The 12,985-nt window shown below is 38.8% G+C and overlaps 3 protein-coding genes across 3 annotated transcripts; 2 read left to right on the top strand and 1 right to left on the bottom strand.

Annotated features, from left to right (window-relative positions):
• Positions 1-575: 575 nt before the first annotated feature.
• Positions 576-3,844, top strand: mrpl16 (mitochondrial ribosomal protein L16). Its single transcript, XM_018683828.2, has 5 exons — positions 576-811; positions 1,469-1,540; positions 1,781-1,929; positions 2,393-2,686; positions 3,097-3,844. Exons 1-5 carry the CDS (start codon positions 742-744, stop codon positions 3,286-3,288), a joined length of 777 nt encoding a protein of 258 aa, XP_018539344.1. The 5' UTR covers positions 576-741; the 3' UTR covers positions 3,289-3,844.
• A 347-nt stretch (positions 3,845-4,191) lies between these two features.
• On the top strand, positions 4,192-8,811 carry cenpq (centromere protein Q). The gene is made up of 8 exons (XM_018683830.2): positions 4,192-4,553; positions 4,637-4,703; positions 4,843-4,951; positions 5,460-5,528; positions 6,212-6,341; positions 6,680-6,799; positions 7,513-7,587; positions 7,950-8,811. Exons 1-8 carry the CDS (start codon positions 4,449-4,451, stop codon positions 8,139-8,141), a joined length of 867 nt encoding a protein of 288 aa, XP_018539346.1. The 5' UTR covers positions 4,192-4,448; the 3' UTR covers positions 8,142-8,811.
• On the bottom strand, positions 8,752-12,666 carry LOC108888029 (C3a anaphylatoxin chemotactic receptor). Its single transcript, XM_018683829.2, has 3 exons — positions 12,588-12,666; positions 11,483-11,646; positions 8,752-10,886 (listed from the first exon to the last, which is right to left on the bottom strand). Exons 2-3 carry the CDS (start codon positions 11,618-11,620, stop codon positions 9,960-9,962), a joined length of 1,065 nt encoding a protein of 354 aa, XP_018539345.1. The 5' UTR covers positions 11,621-11,646; positions 12,588-12,666; the 3' UTR covers positions 8,752-9,959.
• Positions 12,667-12,985: the final 319 nt, after the last annotated feature.

Raw genomic sequence — 12,985 nt, 5'->3', positions numbered from 1 at the left:
AGTAATGCTGATGTGTATGTTTTAGGGCAGAATGGACAGAACACACCGTATTTCATCTTACAACAAATGATAAAAGAAGGCCCCATGAGAGATTATACATTATTTACATCAAACACCCTCTTTTATCATAACAGCAAACTGAACAATGTTTGCTGAAGAACCCTATATTCCTAACAATCTCAACCATTTGTTATTTGTAACAATCAAAATACACTATCAACAGTTAAGGTGGGTCCAGCATATAAGATGGCTAACTCTAGTTTTAAGAACTTTATCTTTACTACATTGTTAGGAAAGTGCAAGTGGGGCCAACAGATGAAATCCTAACGCACATAGTTCAGTCCTTTCAAAAATTTCATTTTACTTTTTGTAGCTTTACGTGTTGTTTCAGCCCAGGAGATATGATCGTCCAGGACTTAACAGGACTACCAGGGGTTCTGGTAATCCAGCCTTGACTTTTGGTTTGGCACACCAATCATCCAGTAAACAGAAGAGGTTTCTGCCATGTTGAAGCCTTGTAAAAAAAAAAAAAAAAGGCTTTTATTATGAAAAACGTCCATACAGGAAGTGTGTCTTGCTTTGGCGGAACATTGAAGGAAGCAGCGCAGCAGCAATGGCTGCGACCTTGTGCAGAGCATGGTGTTCATAACAATTTAATCAGTGAACCAACTAAAATGCCCCTATCTCGACCATTTGAAGTGACAGTTTGGTATTTATAGTGGCTCTTTCAAGATTAGCATCATGATATCGTTCATCAAGGCTGCTGTGGGCGGGTTGACCGGTGTCTGTGGAGCCCCCGGTCACCGGCAAGGTAACGTGAACGTCACAGTGAATGTATTTCTTGTGTGTGAGATGTACATGATTCTTTACTGGTTTATTTAACAGATACAGGACACATGTATACATATCAGAGTTAGGTGAAAGGATATTTGTTTACTTGTAATCTCTGGGAAGATGCAACACACACACATATATACACAGTAAAAACGTACATCACTCTGTTAAATATATCCGAGAACTGTGGTTTACAAAACAGGTGATAAGATTCATACTGGTGAAAACAAGATGATAGCAGGACAAGTACAGAGAGAGACTGAGGAGAACAAGGAGTGATAGATTTTTATTTTTGATAAAGCTGACCACTGTTGAACCATATTATATGTGGAGGAATAAGAGCGACAGTCTCTAACGAGGACATGTAAAACCGTATACGGCTTAAATTGTAACAACTAAAAAACACACATACATTTAAGACTTATTATTTTATAATTAATTGATTAATAAATAAATTAATGTATCACTACAATCGTTCTCCCTCTCTCTGCTTTTGGCTTGAAGATTGATATGTTCAAATTCACTAGTTTAAATGGAGCAGTGATATATTAGCAGTAACATATGACCATGTGATATCAGCCTGATTTTTGCCAAACATCATGCAAACATGCGGCTGCTGCTGTTTATTTCACAGGTCCTTTGTACAACCATTTGAAAGTCTTAGCTGCTGGCTTGAAGACGTATGAAATCCCTCCAGACTACAGTGGTAATCATTCATCATCTTCTCTGTCATTTATTGCATTTTTTTCAAAGCAATTTCTGAATTTTTGTTTATATATTATTTGATATAATGCATAATCATAATCATGTGCATGTATACAATGGAGGGAAAACATCCCATACAGAGCTCTTTGGATTTTTAAAAAATCCTTGTGCAAGTAGACATGTTTGCTTGAAACTGTATATTAATGTTCATGATTCCTCATACTTGTTTTTACCTCTGAAGATGTGGTGCTGCCAGTGAAACCCAAATTAAAGTTTTTGAACAAGGTGCCTAACGTGATAAAGGCTAGGAAAGAGATGAAGAATCTGAAGGATATCCAAGGCCCAGCTGTGTCAGCAAATACCTTCACTACAGGACAGTATGGTATTGTGGTGAGTGCATTCATTTTCTGTCAATATGTGATACTTGCTTAAAAATTATATTATCTGCAGTATTTTCTTAACTCATCTTTAACATTAAACCGTCTGTAACTGTGCACCACTTGACTTGTAATGCCAGCTGTCACATATGTCACAGTCCTTACAGGATACAAGTACAGAGTGTTTAGACATTTATTCTTATTTCCAGTACAGAACATTGAAACTTTTTAGTTCAGTTTTACATTTCTGCAGAACAGGAGATGACTCTGTGTGACATCTGCAATTCAACATAAATTATAAATATTATAATATTATTATAAATATTATTCACTCTTGTGTCAAGAATGATAGCATTTATGATTTAGGGAAATTATCAGCATTATCTTTCCAACTAACATTTTCCATCACACACAATAGAAAGTTGTTATTCAGAGCATGACATTTTCCTCTTTCTCTATCTCTTCCTGATCCTCAGGCCCTGGGAGGGGGCTACCTCCATTGGGGTCACATGGAGATGATGCGTCTAACTATCAACCGCAAGATGGATTCCCGGACTACATTTGCCCGCTGGCGCATCAACGCCCCATATAAGCCCATCACACGTAAAGGTCTGGGTCAGCGCATGGGTGGGGGCAAAGGAGCCATCGACCACTATGTGACACCTGTCCGCTACGGTCGCCTTATCGTGGAGGTGGGAGGAAAGGTGGAGCTGGGGGAGGTTGAGCATATCTTAACTGAAGTGGCAAAGAAGCTACCCTTCCCTGCCAAGGTGAGATAACAGAGGCAGTGTGTACACGGCCAGTTGCTGTCTTAATAAATGTAATATAATCTGAAAAAGTGCCTAACAGTGATGACTCCATAATCATACATGCTTGGTAAATCATTTACACTCAGTTGGCACATCTTTCTAAAACAGTTTAATCTGAATGTTATATACATTATAACTTCCATTAGTTTACCTAGCTGTATGAGATGCATGGACACAAATGTGTAACAACAATTTAACTGTAGTAAATTTGCACTTTTGCCACCTAATAACCTGAAAGCTGAATCTGTAATTATTTATGTGTAACATATTTCATCACTTTAACTGTTATTAATTTCTAAATACTGTGCTTCTGACTGTTTTTCCCCTTTGGCATCTTTGCTATACAATTTATTCCTATTTATTTATTTCAGGTAATGAGCAGAGAGATGCTAGCAGCCTTTCAAAAGAAGCAAGCTGATATGGAACAGAACAACCAGAATCCCTGGACCTTTAAGCAAATAGCAAGGGGCAACATGCTGGGTATCAGGAAAGTTCTCAGCCCTTTTGACCTGAAAAATGGTGGACGCTTCATGGGCAAATTCCACCTCCCGGGAAGGGTGTGACAGACCCAAAGGATGGAAATCAGTACAGTGTAATATGATCCCATCCAGACCACACCTTTGAAGAGGCGACCAACATTTTGGAATCCTTTGGCTCCTAGTCATATTTTGGAATCTTCTTACTTTTTTTTTTTTTTAAACACATATTAATGAATTTTATGTTGTGTTAAAATGACTGTTTTCTTTTGCTTCAAAAAACTAATAAACTATATTATGTATTTCAATTTCACATGGTGACTCAAGTATTGTGACAATATTGAATTTGAATGCCTTTGTCTAATCAGCTGCAAAAAGATATGAGATAAGTGAACACAAAATTTCGCTATATCAAGAGCAACAACAAACTAATGAATAAAAATCACAAAATAGGTGACTGTGAAGTATTTTCTAATAATTCACCAGTCCAAAAAAAATATGTATTTCTCTAAATCTGGTTAGAGCAGACTGCCAGTCAAAATCACCTCAGAAGGTAATTTCCATGGCTGGGTTTTGTTTTATATATTACACTTATGTTGTATTCATAAATTGTATTAAAATAAAGACATCACTTTCTTTCTTAGTTTGTACATTTTTAACAGTCCCTTTCTGAAGAAAAACTCCCAGTTTCTCAAAATGGCTTCAATCCACTTGAGAAATGTATTCTGTGCCCTGCTTCTTTTCTCACAGGCAGCGTTTTCGACTTGATGTTGTGTTCATTCAGGGAAGTGTTTGCTACTAAAGGGAAGGAAGCTTTTGATTTGTTTGTCGATACATTCATGAACTAATACAACTGATTTTCGCTTCAACTAGGCACCCCCCCTATCTGGCGTTTAGCATTGGTAAAGTGGTTTTAGCCTGAACGGAATAGCTGCCTGGAAAGCGTAACTCCGGGTAAAAGTTTGACGATTTAACGCATGCGTACTGTCAACCAAACTGTTCGAAAACAACAGCGCGAAAAAGTAGCTCGACAGCTGACGACTAGTATTAACTACATGTCTATCGTGCGATTTAATGTACGACGTCTGTGTCTTAACGTTATATTAGCTGTTTAGCGTCTTACTTTTTAGTCAAAGGAAACCCTTGTTTGTCGTTGCTTTACTAGTGTTGGCTAATTAGCTTAGCCAGACGTTATATTAACTTCTCATTGCAGTACATTACCCGTTATCGTTAACTAGCTAGCAGATATGAAACCCGTGCGAGGGTCTAACCGGGCTGCATCAAAAGCACCTAACTTGAAAAAGAGGAAAAAAACAGAAGAGATAACAAAACAAGAAGCAATAGAGCATCGGGTAAGATAAAGTAAATGTTGACATCATGTCTGCATTGTCCTGACAGTCTCTGGTTAACTTGTTACCGACTATTTTTACTTTAGGACCAGGAGCTCAGTGATGTTAACAGTGGCAAGAGCACCCACCCAAAGCCAGCACAGAAGAGGAAAGGTTAGAGCAGCTTCTTTAGCTTGATGTCTCGCTTCTGTGTAAAGTGTAAAAATGTTAGATAATGCAGAGATGGTGCAACATACTTGCTTGTGTAATTGCAAACTCTTGCTTGTGTTGCTTCTGTTTGTGTCCTGCACAGCTGAAGGCCCATCTTCAGCTCCCAAGAAAGTTAAAGGACAGGAAAACTGGAAGGTGATGCCGAGGTCCTCTATCACTGCTCTGGAGAACATAATGGACCTGGCAATACTGTGAGTTTCACAGCTGAGCACTTTTATTCCCTGTGAGCCTCTTGTTGTCACTCTGAAAAGCATTCTTTACTTCTTTTGGTGTATATGTTCTGAGATAGAGGTGTAAACAAAAGTTGGGTTAACTTTGAAAAAGTGAAAACAACCAACAGACATGAAAATTAGCATTTCCTTAAATGTTAATACATGTTAATTTTTATTTCATGAATTAGAAAATGTCATAGTTGCAAATGTCTTTTTAACTATGTAATGGTTTCTATTTTTTCAGTTAATCCAGTGTTACATTTTATTTTATTAACATTTGAAGGCTCATTCTGTTTGCTGCAGGGGCTGTTTTCACTTCAACAAAATATGTAATTTGCACAGGGATGCCCAATCTTTTGCACACAATAGTATGTATCTGCACATTTAAGATTGGTATACAGTTTTCCCCCTGACAAAACTGGGAGGCACAGCTTATAAATAATAGTCAAGCTCAGCTTTGTAAGGACACTTTTTTCTTCCTTAACAGAGCTACTCTTGCTTTGAGACAGAAAGAGAAGACAGAGAGCCAGGAACATCTGAACATAATGAAAAACAGGTGAGCAGTAAGTGAGAAATTGGTGAGAAATTACATGAATGACTAATGGTATATATTTACTAACCCTTCCAGTTACACACATATTAATGATAATGAGCAGGTTTGTTATGTTACACAGTACATATACTGTGTGTGTGTGTGTGTGTGTGTGTTTGTGTTTGTCTGTCCATGTCCTCTAACAATCCCACAATGCCATCCTCTGCATTTTACAGTTACCAAACCTACCCTTGTATGACACAATCATTTGTCACCACTGAGTAAAGTATTTAGTGTCTATTAAAGAGGGAGTGGTTTTGGACACACTCCATATCACAGTATGAAAAGACGTGCCAACTCATGTAACGATGTTGCTCTTCAGTGAAGTGAACTTTGTTCCACTGTTGTGCATGGCACTGGACAAAACTCCCAACTTATGCTTTTTAATTGACAGAACTGATTAACGGATTATTGATTTGGACCACAGATTTTTTTTTTTTAAAAAAGGATGTGATAAATGATCAAATCATTATGATACAATGCCATTCAGAATATCAAATTATCACCAATCCTTAATCTTCTAACTATTGATTTTAACACCTTTATTTCAAAGAATTAATCAGGAAAAAACTTAAATTGTCTTAGTAGCTTTCTTTCTTTGTTTTGTTTTGTGTTTTTGCTGATTTATATTTTCAAAACTCTCTTAGGTTCCTTGCTCAGTGTGCACAGCTCAAAGTTCCAGAACAGAAACAAAAAGATTTGGAGCGGACATCTCACCGCCACCAGGAGGAGACCAAGAAGTTGGTGGTTGGAGAGAAGACTCTGGGGACATTGGAGGTGAAAAACACTGCAGAAGTATACCAATACTGTGATAATTTCACTATGATATTTTCAGGATGACCACCGCTCCACCTGGTTACTTTTATGTCTTAGACAAAACAAACATTTGTTGGTTTATTCCCTTTACCTGTTGGGTGGAAAAAGAAATAAATTTGATATCCATTGTTACTGTTGTCTTTGGGACCCTGCATATAGGCATTTTCACTAGGTTGTCGCCTTTTATAGCCATTTATATATATTTATATGGACTAAATGATAATCATATTCATAGTCTTCAATATTTGTAAGGAAATGTGTCTGTGTGTTACATTTTGTTGTGTCATCTGGGTTTTCAGGAAGACTTGAGGGCAGTGGTTCGTGCTCTGGAGAGTACAGAGGAGCAGACCGTCTCTTTACAGAATACCTGCAGTACACTGAGAGACCAGGTGGAAGAGGAGGAGGAAAAAGCTAAAGAGGTACAAAACACTCACGCAAGAATACAAAAATAAAAACAAATCAAAATATGTATGTGCACCCTGATTTTAAATATGTGGAGTTATTTTTCTTAATTGCACCATCCTCAGATCAGTGTTTATTTATAAGTCTTTGCTGATTGTTTTAAATTCATTCTCTTTTTTCAGACAGGAAACACAAGTGTTAAGAGGATATTTAAATAACAAAGTCCACACTCAAAAATGCAGACATTATGTGTAAAGCTACATGTTTTTGAATGCACTGGGATGAGAAATGTCCTGTGGTAGAAAATGTACAAAGACCAAATCAGTTTGGTATCTGTGAGATTTTACTTGACTAAATGGGGCATGTCGTTAGAGTAGACGTCAGAATTGAGGTCACCCAGAAATATAAATGGTAGACTGCATTTCCTCACAGAAATATCAACATGTCTGACCTAAGTGAGTCTGGACACTTCTTGTTGGTTCAGTTGAACATCATGGTGAAATTCGGCTGAAATATGGCAACTCTGATTTGACATAATTGGTTTGTTCTTGAAAAAATAAGTCTGAGGTGGAGGTACAGGAAATGTCTGTTTTCAGTTCGCATAGTGCATGTGAACTGTATCAAATCTGAGATTTTCACTTACATTTTTCATTTATCTCAACAAATAGATGGAGAGATAAAGAGATTAATTGCTACTTATACCTCTTTCTTCCTGTCTGCGTTCACACAGAACTTACAGATAAGTGAACAATCAGTTCTTGACCTTCCACCTCACCTTCCACAAAAAGACGAGACAACATTAGAGGTGAGTGTGAGTGGTGCACAAAAAACTCTTTCACAATATCTGTCCTTTTGCACAACTGCTGTTTTTACTATTGAAGGCTTTCATATTCAGTTTTTTGTGAATAAGATGTGGTGAAAATGTCCGAGTCGGCTCTTCCTTTACAATGGAACAGGAAGGTCTAAACATTTTATCTGTGGTGCAACTTCGTTGTAATATTGTGAAAGGAAAATATGAAATCTGTCTTACACAAGGCACAGAGGAAACATGACATGTCTGGGTTGATTTTTTTTTTTCAACTGCAAGTCAAATATTAGTTTACTTTTCAGTTTCTGAGAACGTTTTACAAATCACAGTAGTGCTAAATAATTTTTTATTCTCCTCAGACTTGGATGAGAAAAATGATACCAGACAGTGACTCAGAGGCCACTGCACGAAAACTGGGAGAAATTCTGCAGCAATCAAAGCCCATCCAGGATGCCCAGGTGCTTCTTTTACATGCACACAAACTCGCTGATCAGCTGTTCAACCCTGGCTTCACACCCACCACTGGTGCAACTTGTTCTGAGGGAACTTAGCCAAATCTCTCCTTACACAGGTCTGAAAAAATGTTATGAAAGCAAGAAAAATGGACATGTGTAAGTAGTGTGCACACATTTTCTGTAGCATTGGTGCATGAGGAAATAGTACTTGGTGTTAATGTTTCTCAGTTCCACTTTTTGTGGCTGTGAAACAAAACATGTGCAATAAGCAATGGAGCCTAAAAAATTGCAGCCACTTTGTGTTGAGTTAGAAATTTCCAAAATTTCAGTAGTAGTTGTGTTATTAAAGACCGCAACCATGTCAATCATGAGGATTTCTTTAAGTTTGGGAAAAGCAAAGAAAGATTGTGTAAGTAGGTAAAAAAATGCAGTGTGTGTTGTTCTCCAGGTTTCTGCTATTGGTTCAGTATGAAGATAAATATCAACATTATAAATCAGGGGTCACTTAGCAGATATTTGTTTTTGGTGCAAAGAAAGTTCAGACACCCAAGTTCTAAAATCGTTTGAGCCTAAACACCAAAATAATGAACTTCAATTCAAGAAATATTGCTGTTAAAAAGATATAAACTAAAGGCAAATTCATTCTTACAAGCACAGCTGTCAAAAGTGACAATATGATCAGATATAAGTACATGGACAGGAGAAATGACTTTTGTTTTTCATGTTTAATTGTAGACAGAAAAAATATAAAGTGCTACCAAGTTTTTTTGTTTGTTTTTTTTGCATTTATAAACAACAATAGTTAAGCCATCATATGAAGTTCAGTCATGGACATGGTACATTTGCAATGTAATGATGATACTGCAACATATTTACTTCCTGCTCAGCATGTTGTACTTCAGAGCCTACAGACATACATTCACTGGGTTATCCAGTAGAAACAAGTAGCACCAGATATGAAGAATAGGACCTTTTTTAATGTGGAAATCTAATGCTCGAATGAACAGAGTATCGGTTCCTTAGACCACTCTTGAGACAGCACATGCAAGCTTAATGGTGTTATTTTTCACAGGAACCCATATGTCACAGGTTACTCTGGTGCCTGGAAATTGCAACACTGCAATGCATTGCTTTTGGTTTGTTATTTACCAAGGAAATGTTTCCTTCCCATGAGCTAATAGACAAGATGCTTCATGAATTCACTTTTCTGCCAGTTATGACCCTGCCTTCAGCATGCTGCAACAAAAGCTGCATTTTTGGAGTCTTTAGTCATTTAGTTTTACTGACCATGTATCTTCTTGTTCTTGGCTGACGATAGTGAAACCTTGCCTGGTTCACTGTTTGATAAAACAAGTAGTCCTTCTACACTTCACTGTTGTGCCATACTTTTTCTGCTCCTGACAAATCACAGGTGTTGAGTTATGTTACATTGTTTGTCAGCCAACATCGATCCAAGACTTTAAATCAAACTTTTTCACATCAGTGATCTCCAGTGGAGAGAATCTCCTGTCAGAATGTCTTTGCTACATGGTGAAATGACAGAAGGAAGTGCAATCAAACTATGATTCAACTAAGATCTCTTTAAGGTACAGTCAAAGCAATCAACAGGATTACATCTCTAAATGTGAGACATGAGATCCACCTATTTCTCCATTTGCTGTATCTTTCAGATTGATTTGGAAGACACTGGCCTCAGGCAAGTGCTTTACAGTAACACTCCTTTATACAGCTCAGCTCCTGAAACCTGTCTTTAATTTATTTACCATGCTCACTTTTTAGGGGTATGAGCAATTTGCACAAATGGAGGAATCAAGCAATAAAAAGTAATACTTAAGACATTCTCCACTTTTCATAGATGAAAGGCATTTATGTTTTTAACATATCAAAACTACTTAAAATCTCAAAACATCTCAGCTACATCTGTGAGTTCTTAAGTGACTTCCTTCGTATGGACTCCATAGAGTCATCATTGAAAAGTCGTTCAACAGTGGAGACAACCGAAGCTTTGATAGCACGGCCTAAGCCTCGGGCAGCAAACACATACAGCACAGGGTTAAGAGCACTCTTGATGTACACCAGGTACAGAGAGATGTACGTGCCATATACTATTGGCTTATACTGTTCCTTGGCCAAGGCCCGCAGGAACCGACAAACGAAATAGGGCACCCAGCAGGTGAGGAAGAGGAGCATGGTGAAAAAAAGCACGTGGTACATCCTAGTCATCTTGCGTGCAACTGAAGGGGTGGTGGAGGTGGGTGTTGGGGGCACTGCTTGCTTAATGGTGAGCAATACAGCAAGGTTGCTTCCCAGGAACACCAGCAGGGGCAAGATGAAACCTGCTACCGTCTCTGTGAGAAACAGCCCCATGTTAAACTGCCCACTCTCCAGGCAGTGGTATGTCCCATTGCTTTCCCTTAGGACTGCAGTGTAGAAGTAGGGGGCAGACAGGACTGTGGCCACCAGCCACAAGATGCCACAGGCCAGAGGAACAGCCCAGGAGGGCCTTCGCAGTCGAGCCCACACAGGCCTCAGCAGACACAGGCATCGCTCCAGGGCCACAGCACAGAGGAGGAACGCTGAGGCGTACAACCCCAGGCCTCGCAGGAACATGATCAGGTGGCAGAAACCACGGCCAAACGGCCAGCTGTATTTGTGAGCGAGGTAGCCCAACATCAGAGGGGTGCGGAGGACCAGCACCAGGTCAGCTATGGCCAGGTTCAGGACATAAACACGGAAACTGCTGGCAGCGCGTGTCTCCTCACTGCTGCCTCTGCGCACCAGATGACGATGACTTCGTAATCCAAGTGCCCACACCACCAGCCCGTTCAGAGGTACGCCCACCTTGAGGAGCCAAGAAAACAAGCTGGTAATTAGATTCAGATGACAGACTTTAAAGCAATAATTGCTTTCTCGATGAGAAGACTGATGCAACACTGGAAACAGGGAAACAGCTAGCTGGGCTTTGTCTATAGGTAAAAACATCTGCCTGTCAGCACCTCAGAAGCTGACAAGTTAACACGTTATTTGTCATTTTAAAAATCTGAAGAATCAAAGTTAAAAATGATAAGTTGTGATTTTTTTGTGGACCACTATTACTTGGCCAGACTCCATTAAATAACTGCCCCTGACCAAAAAATAGCCCCTGTGTATCTCCCAAAATTAAAAAAGAAAAAAAGTATTTATTTAAAAATGTTAAGGGCAACATAGTGGGCTATGCTCACCTGTGAATTGAATTTATTATAAAGGTAACATTGTTGCACATAGAAGAGTTTTATGAAAGTTAAATCATTCAGTGGCCCTAATAAGCAATATGTGATTCCAACTAGTATTATATACCGTTATGCAGCCTCTCTGTCAATATTTCCAGCCCTGTGTGCAATGGTAGTGTATAATATTCATGGCACAGGTTGGCTCTGGAGCCATGATGGATTTCTCACCAGGAAGATGAGCAGGGTAACTGTTATTTCGATACCCCTGACTGCTTCTGTCTGCCATGAGCTGCTGGAGTTGTTGGGGTTAGTTAGAGGCTGGTTCACTGCATGGACAGGAAACTGTGTCCCATTCATATGAGCCATTGATGTGATGTCTAACTGGGGACAGGCTGAAAAACAGCAGACATATATTTGATCTCACAGATGCATACCTTTCTTGGCTGTTTTGAAGTTTCACCGGAAAGAGAAAATGTCACAAGATCATAGGAATCTGTTGGGTCATTTACAAAGATGGAAAGTGTGTAACATGCATGATTGCATGTGAATATGGATTTCACATGTTAGTTGCTTAAAAGACAGACATGTTGATGTCCACACACATACCACCATGTCACCACAGACTTCCTTTCATACAGATACTTTTGTTTTCTGAGAACTCTCTCTGCCTCTAGATTAAAAGATCGAATGGAAGCAGCTTGTTTTAGCCAGCATGTTTTAGAGTGTAGCAATGTAATCTGTGGTCGTGTTGTATCTCCTGACACAGTGTTTTTTTTCACTTAAGAGTGAAAGTGAAGAGAAGTGACATTCTTTTGAGAGAGACTTATCTTCACCTTAACATTAACTACTGTGTGCTTATCCCCAAACCTACCTAACTGACTTAGGAAAATTGAATGGTCAACCAAGCAAGGACCAGCTCTCTCTCCCCAAATTAGAGTTGAGTCCCCACAATGTCAAAACAGTCATACACATATATTCACAGTACTCGAGTCAGGTGTTTTATCATCAGTAATGATTACAAAGAAAGGAATTTTTTTTTCCTGCAGCCACTGTGGCCCCAGGGCCCTGCCTGAAAGCACATCTAGACCAGGCCTGTTTGTGTGCTGCTGGAATGAGAACAGCATGCACGCAAACACTCCTGTGTTAATGAACACACCTCTGGTCTCCACACCAGTAGCAGGGCTAACCTGTGCCAAAGTCACTGATAACAGTTGTGGTTCTGTAATTAAAAGCTCATACATTTCATATTTCTAGAATCAACGATGGCCTAAAAGTCTAGGAAACAGGATTTACAGAATCTGTGTCTTGTTAATTTAAAGACTTTTCTTCTTACCTCCTCTAAATGTCTTGTGTGTAGAAGAGCCAGATCAGGAGATAAAGAAAGAAGGTGTGCCTAGTGGCTGTTATAAGAGCAATTCTCTCTCTCTCTCTCTCTCTCTCCCTCCCTCTCTTTCCTGTGTGATTGCAACACACACTGCTTCCTATGAACATATCTGCAAACATCAGAAACATTAGTTTCGACCATAATATTTTTCAATGAGAAGCCAATTTCTATGTATCAACTGGGAAATAGCTAAGAGGCTTGTTTTGTTTTGTTTGTTTTTACAATTTTCTCATCAGTAAGAAACGTATTGTGCTCACTTTTTCCTTATTCCTCAGGATAAATAGTCCCACATACTTTTAGCTAGAAACCTAATTTAAAAGTTTCCAAATTGGTCACTTTTTGCTTTA

Source organism: Lates calcarifer, linkage group LG2 (genome assembly GCF_001640805.2).
Source record: "Lates calcarifer isolate ASB-BC8 linkage group LG2, TLL_Latcal_v3, whole genome shotgun sequence".
Classification (NCBI taxonomy): domain Eukaryota; kingdom Metazoa; phylum Chordata; class Actinopteri; family Centropomidae; genus Lates; species Lates calcarifer.
Note: the sequence above shows the minus strand (reverse complement) of the source record. Positions and strands in the feature narration are given on the sequence as shown.

Excerpts from the sequence above, each read along its gene's own strand:
- mrpl16 (XM_018683828.2), top strand. The coding sequence starts at position 742 with ATGATATCGTTCATCAAGGCTGCTGTGGGCGGGTTGACCGGTGTCTGT. Across the intron at positions 812-1,468 it reads AGCCCCCGGTCACCGGCAAG|GTCCTTTGTACAACCATTTG; the intron begins GTAACGTGAACG and ends TTTATTTCACAG. Across the intron at positions 2,687-3,096 it reads AGCTACCCTTCCCTGCCAAG|GTAATGAGCAGAGAGATGCT; the intron begins GTGAGATAACAG and ends TATTTATTTCAG.
- cenpq (XM_018683830.2), top strand. The coding sequence starts at position 4,449 with ATGAAACCCGTGCGAGGGTCTAACCGGGCTGCATCAAAAGCACCTAAC. Across the intron at positions 4,554-4,636 it reads AAGAAGCAATAGAGCATCGG|GACCAGGAGCTCAGTGATGT; the intron begins GTAAGATAAAGT and ends TTTTTACTTTAG. Across the intron at positions 5,529-6,211 it reads CTGAACATAATGAAAAACAG|GTTCCTTGCTCAGTGTGCAC; the intron begins GTGAGCAGTAAG and ends AAACTCTCTTAG.
- LOC108888029 (XM_018683829.2), bottom strand. The coding sequence starts at position 11,620 with ATGGCTCATATGAATGGGACACAGTTTCCTGTCCATGCAGTGAACCAG. Across the intron at positions 10,887-11,482 it reads TTACCCTGCTCATCTTCCTG|GTGGGCGTACCTCTGAACGG; the intron begins GTGAGAAATCCA and ends TGGCTCCTCAAG.